The sequence below is a fragment of the Doryrhamphus excisus genome, linkage group LG5 (assembly GCF_037039965.1).
Source record: "Doryrhamphus excisus strain RoL-2023G ecotype Guam linkage group LG5, RoL_Dexc_Guam_v1.1, whole genome shotgun sequence".
NCBI lineage: Eukaryota > Metazoa > Chordata > Actinopteri > Syngnathiformes > Syngnathidae > Doryrhamphus > Doryrhamphus excisus.
The window spans coordinates 19,076,283-19,103,134 of record NC_136361.1 but is presented as its reverse complement, the minus strand read 5'-3'; the positions used below and the strand labels follow the sequence as shown (position 1 = coordinate 19,103,134).

Genomic DNA, 26,852 nt, shown 5'->3' with positions numbered 1-26,852 from the left:
GACATTGTTGCATTCGGGAATATCAAATAGGCAGGATTTTTCATAACTCTGAAGCAATTACCGTCATGGAGGCTGTGTGAAATTGCTGTAGAAATTCTAGAGCTGACTGCTAAATAATTCTTCCTTTGAAATTGCATTAAAACTCCCCTGAACATACCAATCCTTAATTGGCAGTGTAATTAAAATCTTACACGAATGTAAGAAAGATATAAAGCAGGCTGAGCAAAACAATTTCGTCGTGACAAGTGCTCTTGGAAATGTTCCATCCTGTGATGTTTTTTTTTCTTTTCTTCATCCTCTCGGCTTTGGGGCAACGACGCAGGCAAAAGCAAAGGAAAAAGTCTGCTTGGGTTTTCATTTCTTAAAAATGTATTTATTTATTTATTTAAGGATATCTATTGACGTCCTGAGCTGTGCGTCTTTTCTGGCTTTTATTCTTTTATGCCTCACTACCTCAGCCAATTGGGCCACAAGCGGGTTTGTATTCCGTGTCTCTCCCTACATTTCCTGTCCACTTAGATTTTGCACACTTTTTCCACTTCCATGCAATACCACCCAGGAATTGGAAGCGACTCAATGCGGCTCCCGGTCTGAAATTGGAAGTTGTGCCTGAAAAGAGGACGCAAGTTAGGCTCACTAGCATGACTGGCATGTTAATCTTGTGTTTATTCCCAAGTGGAGCCGTAGAATAATTAAATCACAACGTTCATAAAAAAAAAAAAAAAAAATGTTTTGGGTGCGTAATTGGGTGCTGCAGCCTTATAAATGTTATAAACTAATTATATACCAACCGACAAGAATTCTGACCCTCGACAGATTGGTTCTGTGCCCGTGAAGCACACAAATTAGTCCTGTCCCTTCAGCAAGACGCTTGGTTAAAAAAAGAAAAAATAGAACAAATACAAGCACTCATCTAGACCTCGGACTACAGTCGAGGTGCCTTTGAGCAAAGGTGCCAAACCCCCTTAATTCCAGCAAATGGGTACATTGTCATCCTGACACCTCCAGTCGCACGCCTGCATGTGTGTGGTCTGGTTAGGTGTGATGTGTAACATAATATATACAGCAACGTAAATTGAATTTCCCCTTGAGGGATTCTAATCAGTATACTGTAATAAATTAAAAATTCAATGCAAATTATACCCACAGGGCAAAAACTGCATTTACTCAACAACTACATCGTCCATTATGCTTCTAGAGCTGATCCAAAATCAGTATGTTGATTCCTACTATAGGTTAGACTGGACAAAGGTGACATCATTCTTTTTACATTATAAATGATGACTGATGATTGACAGTGGAAAAAAGGCTAATTAAGGCGAAGTCGTACTAAGGCTGGGTTGTACAAAATTTCCAAATCTAATTTTCAAAAACATAATTTTATTTTGTTTGTCGTAATAGACAAAGACTTTTAGAAAATAACATTTCTTTTCTTTAAAATGTCAAATGTATGCTGTTAAAATGATATTATTTTTCCTCATAATATTAAGAGTTTATTCTTGTAAAAAAAAATTTGTTAGAATATGACTTTTTTACCTCTCAATATTTGTACCTTATTCGAGTAAAATAAAAAAATATATATATATTTCTTTTTTTTCACCATTATGACTTTATCCCCATAATATTTTGACTTCATTCTCATAATTTTTTTTACATGCTAATTTCCAAAATTATAATTTTCATTCTGTTTCTCTCATAATATTACACAATTTTTCTGTAATATTTCAACTTTGTGCTACTAAAATGACATTATTCTTTGTCATAATATTACAATGTTATTCTCTGAAAATTGCAACTTTTTTCTCATTAGAATACAACTTTTTTCTCCTCATATATTGCCTTTATTTTTGTAAAATTACTGCTGATTTTTCTGCTTCTGCTGTTTTTTTTTTTTGGTTATGTTTTCTTGTTCAATTATATTTTCAGAACGTGCTGTGGGCCACGGTGGTGGGCCGCAAAAGGTCCCCGGGTCACACTTTGGACTTCCCTGCACCAAATCAATACTTTTGTGGTTAGAGGATAGAAAGTTTGTGACTTTCTAGATACAATTTTTACCATTCTTAGAGCCCCCAGATGTGAAATAACACCCCTATAGTCATCTTTACACTCATATTACTAGCATAGTATACATAAATAAGACTTGTGTGTTTCAATGAATGTCTTCTGGACGTGTAGACAGGAAGAGACGTCAGGGATTCAGAGTTTAGTTTTAGCCGGAGTACAGTAGCTTGTGTTATTAGGATGATAATGATGACTATTGTTGTTATTATTACAGTGTGTCTGTTGTGAGATGCATAATTATACAAAAATAATAATATTTGTACAAATATTACAATAATAGATGTCTATAAAACCCTAAAATAGGCCCATCCTCCTACCACTATTTTGGGAAAATTACAATTTAATTCATTTTAATCCTCCTACATCAAAATTCCAAATTGTCAGCAGTAATTTCTCAAGAAGAATCACAAGACCCGCTAATCCCGCTTTTAAGACATCATTAAGGACCACTTTCTTCCTCACTTTTCACATGCGGTTTTGTGCAAAGAAGTTGACTCATGCCATCGGTCCGCATGCAGGCTTTTATCCCCGCCACCGCTGCAGATAACAAATTTGGAGTTTGGATTGAAGTCACGGAGGGGTCAGTGGCTGCCTTGTGAGAGCTATCAGAGTTCTATTCACATGCAATTTATGGCAGCAGCACAAACATAGCGTTCTTTTTCACTGCATTCACCATCCAAATGGTGGGGCTTTTGGTTGTGGGCGGATTTATGATTAAAACAGCACTTATGGTCTGATATTGTATTATTTTGTATTATTGTATTGAGTAGTAACTTGTATTATTTGGATGTTCATTCAAATAATACTTAAGTTCAAATAATTCAAATAATACTTTAGTTCACTGCAATAATTAGTAATTATACTAGTCTCATAAAATTATACAAACAAGAAAAAAAATGTTTTTTTCCCTAATATATACTGTGTGAAAGGGTGTTTAAATGCCATGCTTCAATGTTTCAGATCTTATCTAACATCAATATATAATATTATTATTATTGAATATTAGTCAATACAAGACAACTGAACAGAAACTGATTTAAATTTTTTTTATAAATAATGTAACAATTATATAATAATAATAATAAGCCATATTCATAATAAAGAATTAATCAAATCAAAGAATTTATTAATAATTTAATAATAAATAATTTAATTTAATTTAAATTAAACTTTTTATTATTAAATGAGAAAAAAATCCAAACCTATAGGCCCTGTGTGAATAAGTGTTATAAAGCTATAAAGTCATTTCTAAAGCTTTGGGACTCCAGCAAACCACAGTGAGAGCAATTAGTCACTAAATGCCTAAAAATAGAACGGTGGTGAACCTTCCCAGGAGCGTCCGGCCAACTAAAATTACCCCAAGAGCACAGCAACGACTCATTTAAGAGGTCATAAAAGACCCCACAACAACATCCATAGAACTGCAGGTCTCACTTGCCTCGGTTAAGGTCAGTGTTTATGACTGGCGGAGTCTTGAATGGACTGCTTGTGTTGGAGTACCGATATCAGAGTTTTACATACAAGCCGATAAAATCCGATACCGTTTTTTTACTGATGTAAATATATATTTTTTTTTTCGCTTTATTTGGGCAAATATATGAATCATAACAGTGCATTTCTTACATCAATCAAAATATAACTTTCTATTATTTACATTTATATTCAACTATCTGATAGCAAGCCCAAAAGGAGTAGGCTGAAGCAAAAGCTTATAAATGCCTACCCCTTTTTGCAAGATATAATCATGTTCATTCCACTGTCTTGTTTCCCCTGTTATTATTATCATTGTAATATTATTATTATTATCATTATCCTTATTGTTATAATCTTTATCATTATTACCATCATTATAATCATTACTATTACCATTTTCATCATTGTAGTTGAAAATTTTGTGATTTTTTATTTTTAATTATTTAATTTTACAGACTTCATTGCTTCTTGTACAGTGTAGAAATTTCATCTGTTATTTTCAGAAATCTACAGTCTTTGTGTGTCAATTTATTAGCCCACTTTTTTGTGACATATACTTATTTTCTGGATTGCATGTGTCTAATCTTATGCATTAAAAACCAAGAACTTGAGACTGTGTCTGGACAGGTGACCAACCCAAACATCAGTTTCTTCTTGTTAAGCCCTACCTGAGGTTTTTTGACGTGTTTATTAGTTTGTGTGTGTCTAGTCTTGTGCATTAGGAAGCAAGGTTTTTAGGTCTGTGCTCAAACCAATTTTTGAAGCAGTGATGTCTTGCTGTCCATTATTACTATTTATTGTAAAGTAATAATTAATAATAATTAATGATAATAATAATGATAATCACTACCTCTATATTTATGCATGTTAGCCTAGGTACCTCTAACAATTTATAGTTACAAAGGTATTAAGGTAATATTCTTACATTTCTCATATCAGTCAATCAGAGATTCCAGCAGAGATGACAAGACAGTAGAATGATCACTATTAAAATTCTCTTAATTCTATTAAAATTATTAAATGACTAAGACTGAAGCTGTATAAAGTATACATACTGTAACATCATTGATTATATTTCTCCCTGTTAGCCAAGAGGTCTTTGCATGTCTTGCTATTGTCTTTTTTATTTTTGTCATGTAAAAAGTCCTGCAGGGGGTAAACAAAGTGGGAGTGGGTGAGCGACGGCGGAAGGAGCAGTGGGCACTGGAGAAAAAGGCGTTGCATGGCCCGGAGCCTAACTGGTAATAAAGTCATTAATTCAGCTGATTAAGTTGGCCTTTGGGTTAAAGAAAAATAATATCCATCTCCCTTTGTGACGAGGGAAGCACAGAAGAGGGAGAAGCCAGCTAATTAGTGCCGAAACTGGATGGGGGCGCAGAGAGGGAGATGAGAGATGGGCGGGAGCAACAAATAGAAAGCGAAAACTGTATGTGCATGTGTGGGTTGGAGACGGGTGCTGGGGGAGGTTTTCGGGCGGGGGGTGGGGTGGGGTGGGGTGCAGGTAGGTGTTTAGAATGAACTACTAATGAGGCATGTTTGGGGTGAGGGAGTGACGAGCTCATCAAAACACCCAGCTGCCAGGCGTAGCATCTCCCTCAAAGAGTTAGCCTGCTTACCTTTGAGCCTGACGCTGACTCTTAATGATGTGAAACAAGAGCGAGAAGTCGGGTTGAAGTGTCAGTTTGCGTGGCGTTTAATGAGCTTGTTGGATGCAAGGGATGAAAGGAGGGAAGTCAAACAGCAAGAAGGCGATGCAGACAGGAAGCACAACAACCACGCCCCCTTTTGAGTGACAACACACCTAGAAGAGAACAGAATTAGTTGGATGTTTTAGAAATGTTATTTATCACGGTGCCTTCAGAAGAATAACAAAATCGTGGTGTTGCTATGTGTTACATTATTACATTATCCATAATAATAAAGTGTTGGACTCTGATTCTGGTACCAAGTAATCAAGTAATCAATAAATTAATTGGTTCCAGACCCAACTGTAATAAGTGAATTTCCACTAAGTATGATTTCTTATGGGCTGCACGGTGGTCGAGTGGTTAGCGTGCAGCCTCACCACTAGGAGACCTGAGTTCAATTCCACTTTCGGGCATCTCTGAAAATGAATGAATAAATGAATTTTATAATGACGGCCTGCATGGCGGACGAGTGGTTAGCGTGCAGGCCTCACGGCTAGGAGACCCGAGTTCAATTCCACTTTCGGGCATCTCTGAAAATGAATGAATAAATGAATTTTATAATGACGGCCTGCACGGTGTTCGAGTGGTTAGCGCGCAGGCCTCACAGTTAGGAGACCCGAGTTCAATTCCACCCTCGGCCATGTCTGAAAATTAATGAATGAATTAATTTATAATGAAGGGCTGCACGGTGGACGACTGGTTAGTGCGCAGACCTCACAGCTAGGACACCCGAGTTCAATTCCATGCTCGGCCATCTCTGTGTGGAGTTTCCTCCCACATTCCAAAAACATGCTAGGTTAATTAGCGACTCCAAATTGTCCATAGGTATGAATGTGAGTGTGAATGGTTGTTTGTCTATATGTGCCCTGTGATTGGCTGGCCACCAGTCCAGGGTGTACCCCGCCTCGCGTCAGAAGACAGCTGGGATAGGCTCCAGCACCCCCCACAACCCTCGTGAGAATAAGCAGTAGAAAATGAATGAATGATTTCTTATTTCAAATTTGAATATTTTTGCAGTTAGATCATACATTTTTTTATTAAAGCCCCCTACAAATGAACTAACACCCCTATAGTCATATTTACACTCCATCCGTCCATTTTCATACCGCTTGTCTTCCTCACGAGGATCAGAGGCATGCTGGAGCCTATCCCAGCTGTCTTAGGGCAAGAGGCGGGGTACACCCTGGACTGGTCGCCAGCCAATCACAGGGCACATATAGACAAACAACCATTCACACTCACATTCATACCTATGGACAATTTGGAGTCGCCAATTAACCTAGCATGTTTTTGGAATGTGAGAGGAAACCGGAGTACCCGGAGAAAACCCACGCATGCACGGGGAGAACATGCAACTTCCACACAGAGATGGCTTACGCGCTAACCACTTGTCCACCGTGTAGCCCCCATATTCAGTCAGGTCCGGAATCATGATAAACAAGAGTAAATAACTGATATTGAAAGTGGAAGAAAATACACCTGTAATTGCCTCACTTGCACCGACACCCCCCCCCCCCATGCAAACACTGCATGCCAGCAGCACTTCTGGTGTGAGTGATGGATTTGATAGGAAGCAAACTTTCTCCTTCTCATTTGATCCCACAGGCCCTATTAGTCAATTACACCTCAGCACTGCTGATTTATATGAGCTGAAAACATAGCCGACTTCCCAGCATCAAACACTTCCTGAGCTGTTCTTCCTGTGGAGCAGAGGTGTATGCGTTGTGACTAATACAGGAGAAGGGGAATTATTCATTACCGCTCCATATCGCTCTTCCGGCATATCAACTCATCATTGTGGGGAAAAGGTAGACTGGCAAATGAAAATGTTGACATTTTTAATTCATGGGCCATCTTTATGGACTGCTTATTAGCATTTGTAAAGTCAATATTAACCCTTGAACTCTTGAGGCCAAAATACCCTTGTACTGTACTATATTGCTATAATAATAATATTAAAGAGTAAACCCTAGACTGGTGAAAAACTAACAGAAGGCCAGTCAAATACACATTTGTACATATAATATGGTTTCTAATTTGTTTAACATATTGATGTGATCCAGCTGCATAGTAAAAGTAATGTGAACATACAATTGAGGCTAAACTGCCATCTAGTGCTGAACCTAGGTATTACATCAAGATTCGCCACAACTCATACACTGATTTAGCTTATGTTTCCATTGTTCATATTCCGGCCATGCCCACACAAACACGGGTATTTTCAAAAACGAACATTTGCCCCTCAGTCAAACAAATCTCCAGCCACATAGTGACGTTTTAAAAATATTAAAAAAAAATATTTCCAGACAAATACACATTCACAGCGTGTTATGCGCATGCCTAATAGTGGCGAAGACGCTATCAGTCAATCAAGCAAAGGCTTTAATGACGTCATTGCAGACGCGACAAATATGGCGTAGTGAAGTAGAGTTACTTTTCAGTAGTTTATTTCACGTTTGTCAGCAACACGTATGGAATATAAAAGTGAAAATGGATTTTAAAAAGCATGCAAAAACACTAAATGCCTGTGTGCCACGCTCAGACAAAGGTAGAATTTGGTAGAATTGTCACTTCTGTACATGATGCACATCATTTTCTCATGAAATTAATGACCGATCATCATCAGCCAAGTTTCTCCAGTTATAATTTTACAATAGAACAATGATACAAAAAGTAAAAATGTTTTTGTTTTACAAAAACAGATATAAATACTGTCCTGTATACTAATGAGTCCATTCGACTAACATAAACAACCTTTACAAAAAAAAAACCTATGTGGATTGGAACAAAGTCATCCAGTGTCCCTGTGACGTTTTCCTTTCATAATAAATGTAAATATTCTGTTTTTAAAAAGTGTGTTAAACACACTCAACACAGCACACATCCACCTGAGGGTGGTCAGAGAACAGAGCGATACTTACAAGCAAACATAAACCACACAGCACATACATTCTCTGGATAAATAAATATTCTAACACGGACAGCCAGCCTCACATGGTCACCACGGCAACACACGATCTCCTCACAGAATGGGGACCTGTAGAACGACATCAGACACAGAAGAAAATGTGAATAACTTCATGGAATACAATAGCTGGTATATAGTACATTCTCAATGATAATGTGAATAAACCAATAACAGGAAGAGCATTGTGGTCAGAATTTATATTTATATTAATTAAAAAGAGAACTTTGCTGGAATAAGAACATATGTTGGCTGTGCAAAATACCACTTGTTCGTTCAGCTTACTTAAGGCAAGTGGCAAAGGCCCTACGGGCATTGCGGTGCAGGAAGTGGATGGGAAAGCCTTTAAAGGTATGCCCGTCCGGCACCGCCCGTCTTACTGCGTCCTGAAATTCCTCATTTCCACATGAGAGCCCATGGCAGCGCTCCATTTCATAAGCTGATAATGCTGAGGACAACAGGTAGCACAGGTCGTCGTCCCAGACTGTTGTAAAGTTCAAGTCCTGGAGGACAAAAATTATGCAGTAGCAAATTAGACACGTCAACAGTTCAATGTGATTGAAACATTTGAAGGTAAAATTATACTATAAATCATATTTCCTAGAATAAATACAGTATATATTTTGTGCACCGTATTGTTCACTGCAGCACAATGCTATACCTTCCTGTGCTCGGAGATCAGGTACCTCAGCTCCAGTTCCAGCTGATTGCTGGCAGTAGAATCATCGAGAGACGAGGACATGAGTGGAGGCAGAGGCGGCAGGGAGCTGACGGCGCCAGAATCACAGACAGACTTCAGAGCCTCTTCACTCATTGCTTTCCACCGCGATAGGTTCTAAAAAAGAGACGACTTTAGTGAAGTGTAATTTAGTGAAGATTCTTATGAGTGAAAGTGTAGTCCAATATTTTCAAAAGTATTCCTGAAATGATTTAGATTCACGTGCCTACCTGGAGGTCAAAGACACACAGCTCCACCGAGTCAGTGGGCTGACAGTTGGCCAGGAATCTTTGATGGTTGAAGACACAGCCCACGGTACGATATGGGTACAAGGGTTTAGGTTGGGAGGCCAGCGGTGGGGCGTCTGGGTCTATGGTCTGATGAAGGTATCTGCCCGTACAATTGGAGTGATGCATATGCTCATTTATTAGTGGCCTTTTTTTTTTTACCTTTATCCAAGAGCTACTATTGGTGCTCCAAACACACTGTTATTGTAACACAAAATTTTGTTGCGCTACTAAGCAATCTTCTTAGTGTACCACTACTGAACAACAGTTAAAAAATGCAGGAACTTAAAGCAGCATTCCGAGTTAGCAAGTATATGAACAAAAAAAAAACCCAAACCTGCGTGCAGTGAGGCTCTCCCAGAAAGTTATACTCCCATCAGTGCCTCGGGTGAGAACCCACGTGTGTGGTGTCCCCTTTGCTTTGGTGCCCACACACACATAAGCGTCAAGGCCAAAACCCAGCAAGAGGCTACACAACAGTGTCGAGTGGTCCTCACAGTCCCCCTGCGGACAAAAGGAGAAAATAAATCAAAATACAGTCATTATTAATGTTGCGGTAGTATAGTGAGCGTCAACTGTAATCTTTATAGACTAATATTTGTGGAATATTATGCATATAGTACTTTTAAACATGCAATTAATTGTTTGATAATGACATAAAGCAGTTGTTTTTACATTGGTATAAACTTAAGGTGGATGCTTCGGTGTGATGACCCAAGCTAAGGACAATAGAATGATAGATGTTTGACAGCAAGTGCAAGACAATGAGTCAAAATTAATTTTCCTTAGAATGAAAGTCATAAATCACGGCTGACAAGCACCACTTTGCAAGGATTGTGTTGTGTGTCTTGCAGAGGAACAGTCGGGGACATTTATCTTGTGGTGGTCTGTGAATCTGACCATGACAAAAGGCATTTGTTACATAATTCTACAAATTCGTCTCATAAATGACAGCATCTGCTGTGATGGACAACATATATCGGTAAATGCACATAAAGAAAATATAAGTTGTTATACAGTGGACCCGCACACATTTCCAATTCAGTATTCACGTCCAAATTTGCAAAATTGTATGCATGTATTTCTTTCATTTTTCAACACAAAACACATCACAATCATCCTAAGTCGTTAATTATTTATAAATATGTATTAATACAAGTAAAATGTACAGCATACATGTACCAAAGTTACAAAAAAACAATTTTTACATTTATGCCTTTGCCTTCACAGATAATAATTTTTCATTAAGTGTTAAGATTTCAGTGGAACAAAAACATACCATAGTTGCTGTGAGATACTATCCGTTTATCATAAGTTATTATTCATTGTTGGTGAGTAGCCATTTATTTTATGTGTGAGGGATGTGACGAAATGGTGGAGGGTTCTGGATTTTCACCAGGAACACTCGTATAACTCCAATTGCCGAGGCAGTAGCAGGAGCGCACAATGTGTCAAAAATTGGCATTTTTATGGGCATCTTAATTACTCACAGATTTTTGCCATTCGCTGGCGGTAACCCCCGCAAAAAAACAGTGATCTACTGTAGTCATTTTAATCATCTGCATGATATGCTATGTTTTACCAATCGTCCCATTCTAGTTTCACCACAACTCAGTTCTATTGATATAACCTATAATAGTATAATAATAATAATATAATGATATAACATATAATGTAGTGTATATTACCTTCCCTCTACACAGGAATGCCAATAATGTGCACCACTGCTCATGCTTGCCTCCTCCTCCCACTATTGGGGCCTTTTCATGGGCCAGGAGGCTGACGAAGCGGGCCGCCTGCCGAGGGCTCTCCAGCAGTCGATTGGCCCTGAGGACACGCACGTAGGAACACACTGGCCTGTTGATGCCATTCTCATCCTAGAGATTTGACAGAAACATAAGAGCTGTCATACTGTAAATAACATTTTCTTTTATGTGAACATGAGCAAACCTGCGCAAATATTTTGACCATTTTGGACTCGTTTGATGAGCGGATTTCAAGAAACTCCCTCCACCACTGTTTGGCATACACCAGAAATACCCTCTCCTTTTCTGCAGTCCTCTGCCTTTCTAGGGATTGCTGAGTAACAAACAGAAAATGCAATATGTTTAAGCAAGTTCACAACAATTATTTAATAATGAATATCATTTAATTAAAATATATCAATATATTATAATAATAAGGAACAATAGGCTCCAGCATAACCCCGCGACCCTAATAAGTGGCATAGAAAATGGATAGAATAATAATGATTCAGAAACAAAACAACTTAATAGGAAGAAAAGTATTTAAAGTAAAGTTGATGTCCTTACTTGTGTGCTAATGATGTCAGGACTCAGCGTCGCTGTGAGAGGAGGATACAGCTCCAGACTGACTGTTAAAACACCAGCTGGCAACTTGCATTCACTTCCTGATGACACAACAAACAAACACAACCGACTACTGTTAATTATTCCCTAATGATTTCCCTGAGCTATTTCCGGTAGGCGTGAATGACAAACCCCGCCAGCTCAGCCAGCACGCAAAAATCATTCTCACCCACTCCCATCAGTTCTACAGCCAAGCTAGTCTTCCCACTGGGAGAGCTGAGGACTGTCCTCCAGTCCAGGAAGTAGGAAGAGACCAGTGTGGTCTCACTGGATGTGTCCGTCTTGATCAGCACCAAGTGAATCGGGTCGCAAATGGACAGCATTGTGGTTGCATCTGCCATCTTATTGCTTTCGCCTGCACAATCCAACGTCATTTTAGAGCGGTTTCATACATTCAGTGTGATTTCAAGCCATTGTATCCTTGTACCTGCTCCATCTGTGTGGATATGGAAGAGGAAGCCCTCTTGCAGGTCAGGTTCACAAGCACAGGGCACCGGTTTAGAGTGAAACCTTTGATTTTTGAAGTGCAGGAATAAAGTGAATGTGGAGCACACATGACCAGGTAAAGGCTCTGGCTCCTGGAGGTGCTCCAAGAAGGCCTTCCCACCAAGCACTTGCAGGTACAAGTAACGTCTGCACATGTCAATATTGGCTGCAAGAACAGGAAACATTACACTGCATAAAAAAGGTCACAAGCAGCTTTTTACTGATTTGTTTGCAATAGCGGTTACTTTTTGTCAGCTGGATGTTCTGTTTGTCAGTCAAGAGAGGGACAGATTTTGGAGGAGAACTTGCTTGTCCATGTGTGTGCTGCACCTAGCAAAGCCCAACATGAAGAGACATAGGTAACAACATATTGTTAGTTATGTTAATTCACTAATACAATGAACATTTTCCATTGATCAGAAGTGAATAACATGACCAGCTTCTTTATCAAAATAACAAAGTAAGAGAGACTATTGAGCGCATACAACCTGAGAGGAAAGTATGTCCTTCATTGCATCATCAATGATGCCTCTGCGCTGCAGTGCATGGAGGAAGTCTGCCTCGGACAGGACTCGATGTGCTGGACCTTGGTCCTCCCCCATGGTCTCAGACAGCACCTCTCGGATTTTTCCATGAATATCCATCTTACAGTAGATAGGGAAATAATAACACCGCCATCACTACTAATATGGGCTTTACCATCAATCAATCATACCAATCAATACCTTGCAATTCAAAATGATTGTAAGATGAGGTGGATGAGCGACTGCAGGTTATTTTGCTCAACATAAGGGAATCAAACCCTCAACCACACATCCACCTGTATCACTTCTAGTAAAGCACCAGTTTTTATAAGAAAAGTATGCACGGTGTTTAAGAATTTTTTTTTTTAACACAAGACATGCTTACTGCAATAATATGGGCAAAATAACTTGTTGCTTAAATTAAACAGTTCCATGTTACCTTGATCAGATGGTTGTGAATGATTTGCTTCAGCTCAGAGGCCTTCTCTAGACGAAGAGACATGCTGGCAGTTGTGCTCGCCGAAGCTGTCAGCACATTAAGGGCAGGCCACTTTAAATTTAATGGCTATATTTTCAGTCAAAGTGGGCTGTATCGAAACAAAACAAACCTGAGACACTTACAATTCAAACTGCCAGCAGCGGAAATGCCAGCGGAAAAGTGTCTTTGAGTATGCCTAACTTTGGTAAAACGTTAAAAAAAAGTTTTGACAACAAATAACCATAAATATGAACAGAACACAACATGTAATAATTATAAATATACGTCTGGTTGGAAAAAAAGTTGTACATTAATTTTATTGTAGGGAACTATGGAGGTAATTTAAGCAGGAGTATAACTAGGGTACTCTTCCGTCATTGTCTGCGACGTGAGGCAAAGAAAGACCCTTTTTGACGTCATTTGCAAGGACTCTTAAGTTAATGCTGCCGCTCCTCGTGCACTTCCGTAGTAGCGCGGGTCTGGCCGCCATGATGGTAAGCAGACTCCAGTATCATTGCATTGCACACTGCTCAGCCATTAATTGCTCTATTAGACAGGTATGTGCCAGAAAATTGTCACGCAGCCCACAAATGCGGACGATTAGGCTGCAGGCCCCGGATTTCGACACAGCCTAAGTATAGACCATGAACTTAAACCAAAATACTCAGTAAATGCAGTGTCCCCCTCGAATGAGTGGGACAGAATGTACTACACTATGGAGGTCACAGCCCGCCATGATGGTGAGCAAGCGTCTCCACTAAAATTGAAGTTACTCCCATTTTTAAAAAAGGTTGTATGAAAAAGACCTCAACTCTTAAAGGCTCAAAGTCCTTTGAATGAGGCTGACACAACCCCCTTTCTCTTCGTGTCATGTTATAAATAGTTGCCTAGATACTATGCCGAATAAAGGAGTAGTAAGGTATTATTTTTTTACAAAATAAATGAAACAAACTCATACACATATACAGTATGCCTACTGCATTGTCTAATTTGTATGTAAAGTGTATGTTTTATATGCCGTTCTTGCCCTCTAGTGGGCAACTACGGTAACTAGTTGTAGTGCACCACTGTTACCAATAGGGTTGGATAGGATAAGGGGCGCTGCTGGGAATGTAAAGTTCTTGTTGGTCCAGTTAAGGCTCTAAAGATGTTGTGACAACAGTTGTACAGAGGTGGGGGGTCAGGCAGTGGGCAGCACTTGATGTTTAAAGATACTTGGATCTAATGTGATCGTGCAATACTTTGTTTTGTCAGCACTTTTTATTTTCCATTGTTTGCAACATATTTTTTATTTTTATATTACGGCACAAACAATGGAGAAAATCCACTATCAATTTAAGATCTAAATTAAGGGGCTGCGGTCAGATGAGCAATCTGGAATCTGTCATCATCTCAGCTCCCTCGGTCGGGAATTCCTTCTTTCGCTTGGCCACTTTGGAGCGGTTCCATGTGGAAAGTACGCAGCAGTGGAAACTGGCAGCCAAAAAACTCTGCAGTCCACAAGATGTCCAGATTTACATTCCTTCCTTGTGACACATAAGCAAGGGAGAACACCATAATTTGACCAAGAGGGGTTGCACTTTTGGCTAGGAGAGGTGGCTTGGAGCGTAATGCCAAAAGGAGGACACAAACTTGGGAAGCGAGGGGAGAAAAACTATGAGAAATCATATGTGAAAGCTGTTTTATTGTTGCTTTTGATACAACCTTTTGGGTTTCACCTGAGTGCAAGAAGAAGAAGAAGAAGCAACAGACATTAAGGATGATATTCTGTTTATGTGATTTGACAGGCCGAGGTCCCTTCACCAGGGGGTGAACTGGCACACTTCCTCTTTGGGGGGTGTGGGGGTTACTGCTGGCTTCTCAACAGTAGCATTCTTTCACACATTGCTGGAAGTAATCAGTGGCTTGGGCCAGAACGAAAATCTGAGCTCCTTCTGTTTGTTTTGGCTGCACCCCCCTCTATTCTAATTGCTCCGCCTTCACATGCAAAGCCTCCATTTGCCAGGAGAAGCCCACCTCCTTCTTATCCTGCCTTCATACTCTCCATCCATCCATCAATCCAAAGCAGTCCAGTCTAAATGACCTCAAGAAATACAGTATGTCATACAAATCGTGAGGAAAAGCGGTAGAAAACGAATGAATGAATGAATGAATGAATGAACAGGCCCAGTTTGTGTCTATACGCCTGGTCTGGAAGAAGTTAGGATAAACCCAACTGTTGTTCTCCTGTAGTTCTTTAACCTGACACCAACACCATACTTGACTGTAGGTAAGCCCTAATTGACTTGTGACTTATCAGACCACAGGGCATAGTTCCAGTATTTAATGTTTATGGGGTTTTCTTGTGAGCCAGCCTCAAAAGAGGCTTCCTTCTGGAACAATGCTAACTTGATGTGGTGTGCGGTGTATGGTCTAAGCACCGACAGGTTGACCTCCCACTTCTTCAACCTCAGAAGCAATGCAGACAGCAGTCAAACTTGTGGAAATAACACAGATCACGGGGACTCAACTTCTTTGGTCGACCCTGGCGAGTGGAACCTAAAGCAAGTTATCCATCAAGTGTCGGGCTCATCCAGCAGGCATAAAATAGGCCGCTTCCTTGTTAGAATCCAGAATAGGATATTGCACAAGTTTAAAATCTTACTCATTGGCATTATTAAAACAGCTGTCTCAATGCCAGATTGTTTTTTTATAAACTCATTTTTACAACCTACAACCTTGGAAATAGTAATAACATACACCAGAGTAAAATTCATGACCGGATTTTTGTCCAGTTCACTATTTTTAAACAGTTTCAAAGTCAAGTCAAAGTCTTAAAAACAAAAAAAGTTGTGATATAAGGAGAAAAGGTTATAATTTGACAAGAATAGCATAACATTATGAGGTAAAATAACTTCATATTAGTAGCAAAAAGTTGAAATATTCAAGGAAAAGGATGTTATGTTTGGCGCCAAGATCCTGTAGCTTGCATGTAATGGTTGCGCAGCAAAGATAGTGGTAGTGTGATATGATGATATCAGATAGGCTGCCCTGTATATCAATCAAGTGACATATCATTGTGAGGATGAATGTTACACTGTTTTCAAAGCCTTGCAATCGTCTGACATTGCTGACGTGTGAGTTAGGTCTTATTATCACTTATCATGTCTATTATATTAGATTGCACAAGTGTAAAGGTGATTATAGGGGTGTTATTTGAAGTCTGCAGGGCTCTAATAATGTTAAAAACAGTATTAAGGAGGTCATAAACAGGTTTTATATGCTCTAACTATGAAAATATTACATGCGCAAATTTACTTGTTGTGGTTGGGTCTGGAACCAGTTAACCACAATAAATTAATGATAAATGAGGGACGACTGTATGCTGTTTAGAATATTAAAAATAAATATTTTTAGGAGGCTTTTTATGGGGTGTGTTCACTATTCATGTTATTTTGCCATTTGCAGTGGAGTCTTGGATTGCAATTCCTGTGAATGGCGTATCTACTATGTACCGTATCAATTTGTACTAATGACTCATATACTGCAGGAAGAAAAGCAACAGGTAGGGGTCTGGTAATAAGTGGAAAATGGTGGTCATCCCAGTCTTCTTCAGAAGGAAACCAGATAGCACACCCCCCCCCTCCCTCCCTCAGCTACATCAGGGTGGTATCAACATGCCAATTGGAGAACCCTCCTTTTTATCTGGACAGATAAAAGGGAAAACTATTAACTACGGTTAGACAAAACAGCTGTCATTCTGGGATTCATTCCCACCCACCCGTACGATGAATACAAAAATAAACAGTGCCCATTGTATTGGCAATTACTCGGGATTTCATGAAGTCAAAGGCTGAAAATAGTTATTTTAAAAAACATAAAAATGAATAGTACTCGTAAGTTCCACATCATCAACTTTTTTTTTGCCTTGGAATAAGGGGTTTAAGTCTGTCCCTAATCTTTCACATCTGTGTGCATCTGGGCACACTACATACGGTACATCTGGGAAAGTGTGCCAGTACCCATAATGCTGTCTGAGAGCAGGAGAGTAATATTAGACAATGACGAGTATCAAAAATTATAATTGATTGTTATTGTGCATATACAGTCATCCCTCGATTTCCCTGGATTTCCTCGATTATGATTTGTTAAATATATTCATGAATAAACAATGGCTGAACTAAAATGCAAATGCTAATAACAGGATCAGACCTAACCCATGCATGGCTGATTAGTTCATTTGGTGTTGGGTCACAAGACATTTGGTCCATTAAGTGTGTACATCTACAAAGAGGACATATGACACCATTTCAGGTTCAACATAATTCGTCTCCATTTCAGAGATCATATATGGTAATCATGGTGTATCAACCTGAAAATGTGCAGAACGTGCTTGTTAACAAATGTGCCGGGATGAAATTATGGCCTCTCTGTCTGATTCTGATTATTTAGGTTTTGGGGTTTTTTTCACTTGGAAGAACAGTTTTTTGGATTTCATTTTGAGTGGGCTCACAAACAGGACTCATGTGGAAATTTAAACTTCAGTCAACTCCAGTGAGGCTTAATTTGTCAGAAAATATTGAGAGGATAACAAAGAGAAAATGGGCTACCCCACAAAGGAACTGAAGTTTGAAGTCTGTTTTGTCTTCGGTTTCTGGATTTTCACTACAAAACTGACACACAACAGTAAGCATGCACCGATTGATCAGAGGGATGATCAATCAGGGCCAATTTCTTTATCGGTCGATCCTGACATATGAAATCGATTCTATCCACCTTGTGAAGGTCTGAAAGTTAGGCACTGTCCCCTTTTGCTGTGCAAGACTGGCACCTTGCAACCCAGCTAAAGCTAAAGAGAGCCAGGCAGGCAATATGTACCTTTATTGCCATTCATTTGTTTTATAATGCTCATTTTCCAAGGTTGTCGGCACTAAAGCAAAGTAAGTATGGTCTGCTTCTGAGGTGTTGTGAGAAGCACCATGTCGTGGAACAGCCAAATGTAAAAAAAGACAACCTAAGAAAATATGTCTGAGTACTGTAATGTTCTCACCTCAGTGTTGGAACTGAAGACTAAACATTGAGCTAAACTCCATCCACAATGAAGACATGAGTTGTCGCTGTAGAGTCTGGTACTTTACTGGACTCATTATGGCATAGAGCGAAAACTGTCAACAATAAAAAAAAAATACACACAATCAAATGCCTATGTACCTTCGAACATGACAATGCATAAACTCAATGCAGCTTGTATTAGCATGTCCAATTTTAGCATTAGCGATTTTAGCATCATTTTAAAACATAACTTATTGAACATTTTTATGAAATAATTTAAACATTATCTACTAATTAATTTATTACAGCTACTTACGACATTAATATGTCAGTCCTGAACACTAGAGGCAAACGATCCTGTGGGCTAATGGCTAATGGCTTCCCCGTCTGTTTAAAAAAAAAAATCTAAAACAGGAAGTGATGTCACAGTCCTGAAGCTAGCTTTTTTGACAACCTCTGTTTTTTTAATCTAAAACGGGAAGTGATGTCACAGTCCTGAAGCTAGCTTTGTTGACAACCTCTGTTTTTTAATCTAAAACGGGAAGTGATGTCACAGTCCTGAAGCTAGCTTTGTTGACAACCAGAACATAACAAAAATAGCATAGCACAGTTTTTTAACATTGTAAATTATTTATAAACATGACAGGTACACATGCCTGTATTTCTACAGAATGACCAAGTGAGTATTTACAGTTCATGACAAAATGTTATGATTTACTAAGAAAATATTTCCTGCGTGTTTTTTCACTTACTTTCTGAGGAGTCAATTTTGTGGCTTTTTTTTTTGGCCCTTAATACTATAGCCCCTTTGCACCACAGGAACTTCATCCTGGAGCAATGCGCCTTTCTGGGGTGGGGTCAAAATGAAGTTCCTGGTCATATTTTAGGGCTGAAAGACTGCTTTTCTCGGGGGGTAGTACTTTCCAAGTAACCAGGAACCTTTAGGCAGGATTTGTTGAATGTAATATTTGGGGCATATGTTTTTCACACAGTTCTATGAAAGGTTAACTCTTAGCCCTCCTCTCTTAGTTTCTCCTTTCATGTGCGACCATCAATCGGTGAAATTAAAACACTTGATGGCCTTCCATTTCCCGTGAGAACTCTTACCTCGTTTCAGTCATAATATTTATAGCGCTTTAGTCAACTTGTTGCATTTCACTGTGATTTAGATGGCCTTGATAAGAGTAAAAAGCTTTTCAGGGCAGAAAAATCTCTAGAGACATTTAATTCACTGTTGGCAGAATATAAAAGGACAGTAATGTGATGAGTTGCATTCTTCATTTTATATCATGGTGGAAAGACGAAGGTATGTGGAAGGGAGGTGAATATCGGGGGAAAGAGAAAGGGAGTGAGGGAACAGACAAAGAGGTACTGTTGACAGATTGCATCATCAACAAAGAGTCGAGTGGTTGAAGTCCATTATATTCATTCATTCATTCATTTTCTACTGCTTATCCTCACGAAAGTCGCGGGGGTGCTGGAGTCTATCCCAGCTGTCTTTGGGCGAGAGGTGAGGTACACCCTGGACTGGTCGCCAGCCAATCACAGGGCACATATAGACAAACAACCATTCACACTCACATTCATACCTATGGACAATTTGGAGTCGACAATTAACCTCGCATGTTTTTGGAATGGGACACCTGAAGGGGGGTGGGGGGGGTCAGCTGGGTGCAGTGCAGTCACATTGCTCGGTCGTAATATTCTCATAAACAACCGAATAAGTCGTTGAGGATTTTCACATCAGTTCTCGCCAGAATAAGTTCCTGGTTTTGCTCCAGGCACATGATCAAAACATCAACAGCACTCCCACTCACACGCTGTGAATTCTCGACAATGACCTATTCAGTTCACACATGGACTCAATCGGATCTTACACAGACTTTGTACGAGCTGGCAAGTCTGTTTAATATCCACTTTGAACCTGTCCGACTGATTCAGACATTTGCACTGGTCCAAACAGCTCCTCCATGATGTTCATTTCAAAGCATATGGCAGTTATGCTTCCCTGGTACTCAATGAGCAATCACCACTATATGTGTATAATATCATTATGTATAACTTGGCTTTCTCCTGTAACGCCCCAAAATTGGAATCGGACAATATGCACTCTTTGAGAAAGATCTAAAAGAAATTGATTTTTTTAAAAGCAATAGTTCCTCACTACTGCTGTCTTCCTAAGTCGAGCCTGTTTACCAGCACTTGTGGTGACCTAATGGTTTGTCTGGATATGCGTATCACTTTAAACACATTCGAGCATCTTATCTTACATAAACTATGATCTGGTTAGTTTGGATTCTGGTCATTGCTCTCACAAGACCAAACAAACAGTATCCATGCCCTGCACCCTGTCTAATGATAATATTACTTTGTACTTTGTATGACCCAAACCAAGCATCGTTACTCCATGTGCTCATATTTATTGTGTTCAATTCCATTTTATTCTGTGTTCTTACTCAGGCTGTCACACGGCATTGTTGGTGGCCATACTGATAGAAGACAGACTTTACTGGTGGGGGCCAAAATCTGGCCTGGGGGCCATTTGGGAGCGAGAGAGAGTAACGACCCTCGACCCCTGACCAATTGCAAACAGTGTAGGAGCGTTGAAGGAGGAGGCTGCAGAATTTGAGCATTTTTAATCCTGTGAAATGAGCAGAAGTGGCCCCCTTTTTCTGTGGTGAAGTATGGACACCATAGTCTATGATGTCTACCTTTTCATAGGTTGGTTTAGCAAATAAAATAAATGCCATTATTTCATCAACAAGGTTTGGCCAGACCTGGGGGCCAGAACTGAGAAAATTGAGTTACTGTGATCAGGCCAACAATTGTCCGAATGCAGAGGTCACGGATTGAGTGCATTTTTGAAGGAAAGCTTATAATGGGGGTAAAGAGGGTAATGCTAATGTCCCACTAGATCCTGTAGCATTATGCATATTACCACCCCATACTGGACTGGGGTGGAATTGTACATCATTCATTCAGACAGTTCCACTGAGGAAAACACAGGAAGCAAAACTGGAGGTAGCAGAGATGAGGATGCTGAGCTTGTCATTGGGAGTGACCAGGATGGATAGGATCAGGAACGAGCACATAAGAGCGACATTACATGTTAGAGGCCTTGGAGATAAAGTCAGAGAGACCAGACTGAGATGATTCGGACATGTCCAGAGGAGAGATAGTGAATATATTGGTAGAAGGATGCTGTGTTAAGAGCTGCCAGGTAGGAGGCATAGAGGAAGACCAAAGAGGAGGTTTATGGATGTAGTGAAGGGGTTGGATGGAGAAGATTGATTTCAAAAGCTGAAAGAGAAGTTACCCTTCATTCAATTGAGTCACGCAGCCTTAGTGTAGGTTCTGTTTTTCTCTGCCTCCCCATAATGTTCAATTTGACTCAGTTGTACCAGTCCTAACCCCACTACACAATATAAACACTAGTGAACTCAGAACCGTGCATGCGTACGAAATGTAGAAAAATCAGCCTTAGAAGATCCCCTCCAGCTTTATAGCTTGACATCAAAGCCCCCCCCCCTCCGCAGCCTTGCAGTAACTCAACCAAGATGAAAGTACTTTTCCTGAATGTACTTTTTTTATGGAGGGAGGGGAAAAGTAAAAATGCAGAACCTTTAATACAGTAGATAACAGTAGTGCCGAGTCGATGGGAAATATGAATCAACACACTCAGCTTTATGTTGCTTGACCTTTATCTTCACTCACTGTACTTTTTTTAATGAAATCTGCATATGCTGTATATATAGCAACATAGGATCTGAGGTTTTAAATTTAAAGGAATGCTCATTGGAAGCCAAAGAATTTTGTGGAAATACCACTTTATTCTGAGGCCTGACTTTGATGAATTCTCCATTCACTTTCTCCCTAGAAAATTAAAAACATACATGTCAGTACAAAGGTCTACAGCGACAACATTATATGTTTTTTTTTTCTTTTTCATTTTGGCCTGATGAAACTGTACAATTACCCCTGAGTGCCTAATCTGAAAATAAATGAGCCTGTTTATGGGTTTGTATAAGCTTTAAGTAGTCTCTCACCTGCTACAAAATGTTCTTTCAACAGCTTGCACACTTTCCACATAATGTATATGCATCCGCTTGTGAGCACTGCTGTATTGTAGAGGTTGTCAGGCTACTCCTACTGCAGTAGCAGCGGTTCAGAGGAGTCTTGACCCATTGGCAAATACATTAAAATGTAAAATGTGTCCCTAATTAATGTTGACAGCCCTTAGAAAAAAGAACAAATATATTTTCTGTTCTGATATACCAACCAGGCTTTCTATTGTACATTTTTTGAAAATTGGGGTAAAATTGCCAGTAGTCTTGGTTCTTTGCTCTGCTTAGACTGATGTAATCAATAATTTAAAGTGAAATTTAAAAAAAACAAGACAATTTAATTTAAATACAAAAACAAATTGTGTCACAAATAGGTACATTATCATAACAAATCATTGGGGATTTCAGGGTGCACCACTGGATGAAATTCAGACCACTGGAGGTCAGTAAAATCATTTTTATTTCGCTGCTATTCAACCTAAGTAGTGACTTTCAGACATGGTTTGGGATTTCCTCAGAGTATTTTAGCAGTGTGGTCCAGATGACCTAAATACAGTAAACAGAGATATACAGTACTATATAGTATAACTACAGTCTTGACATAGACATGATACAATTCATGATTCATTCATGATTCATTGAACACAACAGGTATGACTTTTCACAAACACCATGATTGATACCTTCTAACTGTTGGGAATATGTGGGAGTTGACATTATATGGAGGAGAACTACAAAAGCGATAGCATTGGCGTAGGTGAACTTGATAACGAATATGTCCTTTCAGGCCGAAAGACACATATTCCACTCTTGTTCTCCCAAAAGACGAGAATCAAATTTGGCACGGAGAGAAAAACAAGGTAATGAATAATCTGGTGTGAACACGGCAGTGAGGTGAATCTCAAATCCCCCCATTACTATTTTCCATCTGAAAATGTTTTGAAGATATTCCAGCACTGTGGAAAATGTGTGTGGTAAGTGACTAAACAGACATTGATTCAATTCCAGAGTCATATAAGCTTGAACATGATCCTTGGAGGGGCGAGGGAAGGGGGTCTGGGGGCCTGAGGCATATTAGAAGGATCCTGACTATTTTTTTGGTTGACTTAATAAAGAGTATGTCAAGTTAATGATCCAGTCCAAGACCGTATGAATGATGTAAGGTGAAGCTAAAGTGCACACTTGAAGTCGGTACTTCAGATTTTGACCCACTTTTGAAATGAACAAACATAATAGATGCACAGTGGACAAGTGTTGGCCGCACGGCAGGAGCTCGGGAAGACCTGGGTTCAAATCTTGGAGTTTTCATGTTCTCCCCATGCATGCGTGGGTTTTCTCCGGGTACTCCGGTTTTCTTCCCACATTCCAAAAACATGCTAGGTTAATTAGCGACTCCAAATTGTCCTTAGGTATGAATGTGAGTGTGAATGGTTGTTTGTCTATATGTGACCTGTGATTGGCTGGCGACCAGTCCAAGGTGTACCCCGCCTCTTGCCCAAAGACAGCTGGGATAGGCTCCAGCATATATCCAAGACCCCCTTTTGAGGATAAGCGGCATAGAAAATAGATGAATGGATCCGCACATCACTACTTCCAGCCAGGACCACTACAATGCTCAGTTATTACTGTAGCTGAGCAGATCCTTCAACATGCTCAAGGATACAATCTTTCTCCTTAATGATGGTCATGATAGTCAATTGGTGAGCGTTTTATGATGTTCATTTTCAGTTCCAAGGTGCCTTACACTTGAGAGACATAATGAAGTGCAAAAATTAAACTAATAAACAATGTCATCCTTGAATCTTTTTGCTTTTCTTGTATGTGAGATGGCAAATCAGCTGGTTTACGATACCACTGGCCACTTGTGGAAATGAAACAACTTTTTTCCGAGAGCTGTATTTTAACAACACTATTGATCATGAATTAGAAATATTAATGATGAAGTGTTTATTTAGTGGCGAATACCTGAACTAAATCTACGAGCTTCTGGTGCCAGTTTCTCAGTGTAGAACCTTCAGTTCGAACAGACTGAACACTACTTGTTTAAGAACTTACAAGAACAATAAGCACCCTTGGCGTGCCAGGAAAGAGGCAACTTTTTCACAACTCTTATTACTCTCCAACAGCTGTTAAAACTAAATCACATTTTCATGGAGCACGGCAAGCAATTTTCCAGGTTTGAAACACTCAGGGAATGAGCAATTGCAAGTAGTTTCTGCCTATTATGCTATAAATTTAAATGACTTGGATTGTATACTTCCTGGAGGTGTTGGAGAAAATGATGCACCATGACCGAAAGACTGGCTTGCCAAAAGTTGTGGATTATAGAGTTTACAACAGTACTAATATAATACAGCGCTCTTTCTCTGTTGAAAAAATTGCATGAATTTACATTTTGCGCAATGTTGGATCCTGAGGAAGTTGTGAGCAGTTGTAAAAAACAAAGAGTAAACAGGTACAGGCTGCATGGTGGACAAGTGGTTAGCGTGCAGGCCTCACAGCTAGGAGACCCGAGTTCAATTCCACCCTTGTGTGGAGTTTGCATGTTCTCCCCGTGCATCCGTGGGATTTCTCCAGTTTCCATCCACATTCCAAAAACATGCTGGGTTAATTAGCTACTCTAAATTGTCCATAGGTATGAATGTGAGTGTGAATGGTTGTTTGTCTATATGTGCCCTGTGATTGGCTGGCGACCAGTCCAGGGGATAGGCTCCAGCACCCCCTGCGACCTTGTGAGGATAAGCGGTTGAAAATAACTGAATGAATGAATAATCATCTCTGTTCTTTCTTCGTATACATAGATATTGTGATGTAAAGTGGAACCTTGGTTAGCATACGCCCTGGTTAGCATGTTTTTCAGTTAATGTAAAAAATTTACACTAAAATTCTGCTCAATTTGTGTACATTTTCTGGTTGGGGTACAATATGGCACGCGTCTTGTTGTATTCCTTGATATATATTTGTAATGTAAACATTAGACATTAGTGTGGCTAGACTCGTTATAAATGAGTATCCGTTACGGATATTTACTTTTTGCTGGTTATGAGTATGAAACGAGTACCTTTCATAATTATCTGTATTTGTGTGGATAAGTGGTAGAAAATAACTGAATGAATGAATCATCATCACTGTTCTTTCTTTATATATATATAGATATTGTGATGTAAAGTGGAACCTTGGTTAGCATACGCCCCGGTTAGCATGTTTTTCAGTTAATGTAAAAAATGCACACTAAAATTCTGCTCAATTTGTGTACATTTTCTGGTTGGAGTACAATATGGCACACATCTTGTTGTGTTCCTTGATATATATTTGTAATGTAAACATTAGACATGAGTGTGGTTAGACTCGTTATAAATGAGTATCCGTTACGTATATTTACTTTTTGCTGGTTACGAGTATGAAATGAGAACCTTTCGTCATTATCCGTATTCGTGTGGATAAGCGGTAGAAAATAACTGAATGAATGAATAATCACCACTGTTCTTTCTTCATATAGGGAGATATTGTGTGTAAAGTGGAACCTTGGTTAGCATACGCCCCGGTTAGCATGTTTTTCAATGAATGTAAAAAATTTACACTAAAATTCTGCTCAATTGGTGTACATTTTCTGGTTGGGGTACAATATGGCACACGTCTTGTTGTGTTCCTTGATATATATTTGTAATGTAAACATTAGACATGAGTGTGGTTAGACTCGTTATAAATGAGTATCCGTTACGTATAATTACTTTTTGCTGGTTACGAGTATGAAACTTTTCGTAACTTTTATCATTATCCGTATTTGTAAGGATAAGCGGTAGAAAATGAATAAATGAACAAACAGGTCGAGACAAAACCAAAAAAAAAAAAAGCTCAAAATACAAGACATGATCTCAAATTTGATGACTAAAACAAGTCATCCTGTAACTCCTGTGCTGGAACAAATTGAAACGTCCATGGAGAGCATTGTGATTTAACAGCTCTTTCTACTTGTTCTCATTTCTGTCACAATGATTTAATTCAGCCATTACATCAGTTCCTACCGAATGTTGTTCCTGAAGAGCATCCAGTAACTTGACCAATGTATGCCCCCTGTCTTTTAGCTATTAACTGTCCCACGAATGTAGATCATATTAATGTTCTATTGAACACGGTTACCTAGATACGTTACCATGGATGCTTTATTGTCGTTAAACAAAGAAAACAGTGTCTTTCCAGGTTTGGTTGCTGATGTATTGCTATTTGTAACAACAGAGTCAGGGGTTTTTACAACTTAATAGCATGATGAGAAAACAATGTTTTCTGACTTTGCCGCAGCCAACCGTGGATCTATTCCCACTTTGTGGGTGTCAATGTATTGTGTGGCTCTAACTTTACCAAAGAATCGGGAACATTACCCCGAAACTGTGAAAAGATGATAACAACGTCACAAAACTAGTTTAGTGTGATAATCAGCAATGCGTAAATAATACTAAGCCCTTATGATTAAAATGTCTCCATTAGTCGCCATGATATGTAATTCTTTACGTGCATCGTAAATCACCCAATTTTCTCTCCACATTTGTCAAGAATGTGTAAGCACGGCTGTAACAACATATACACTCTCAATTTAAGCTGTATAATCAAAGTCTTGTTAACAGCTTTGGAAAATAAATGTAAGGTTATTTACGTACTTTGGTAAACTGCGCGAATGGGAACACTGACGTCAATGTCTCCTTGTCGCCGG

The 26,852-nt window shown here is 39.3% G+C and overlaps 1 protein-coding gene across 2 annotated transcripts; it reads right to left on the bottom strand.

Annotated features, from left to right (window-relative positions):
• Positions 1–8,060: 8,060 nt before the first annotated feature.
• Positions 8,061–13,266, bottom strand: cep76 (centrosomal protein 76). Of its 2 annotated transcripts, XM_078790862.1 has the most exons (13): positions 13,011–13,261; positions 12,536–12,691; positions 12,293–12,377; positions 11,989–12,213; positions 11,731–11,916; positions 11,505–11,602; positions 11,143–11,271; positions 10,881–11,069; positions 9,530–9,696; positions 9,136–9,295; positions 8,849–9,022; positions 8,473–8,690; positions 8,061–8,259 (listed from the first exon to the last, which is right to left on the bottom strand). In XM_078790862.1, exons 1-13 carry the CDS (start codon positions 13,071–13,073, stop codon positions 8,121–8,123), a joined length of 1,989 nt encoding a protein of 662 aa, XP_078646988.1. In that variant the 5' UTR covers positions 13,074–13,261; the 3' UTR covers positions 8,061–8,120. The 2 variants fall into 2 exon arrangements, with proteins under 2 accessions (XP_078646988.1, XP_078646989.1); XM_078790863.1 differs by lacking the exon at positions 8,061–8,259 and having other exon boundaries at positions 8,554–8,690; positions 8,874–9,022; positions 13,011–13,266.
• Positions 13,267–26,852: the final 13,586 nt, after the last annotated feature.

Coding starts and splice junctions, on each gene's coding strand:
- cep76 (XM_078790862.1), bottom strand. CDS start 13,073: ATGTCTCTTCGTCTAGAGAAGGCCTCTGAGCTGAAGCAAATCATTCAC. Junction 12,692..13,010: donor TTCACAACCATCTGATCAAG/GTAACATGGAAC, acceptor ATCTACTGTAAG/ATGGATATTCATGGAAAAAT. Junction 11,272..11,504: donor CTGACATCATTAGCACACAA/GTAAGGACATCA, acceptor TTTGTTACTCAG/CAATCCCTAGAAAGGCAGAG.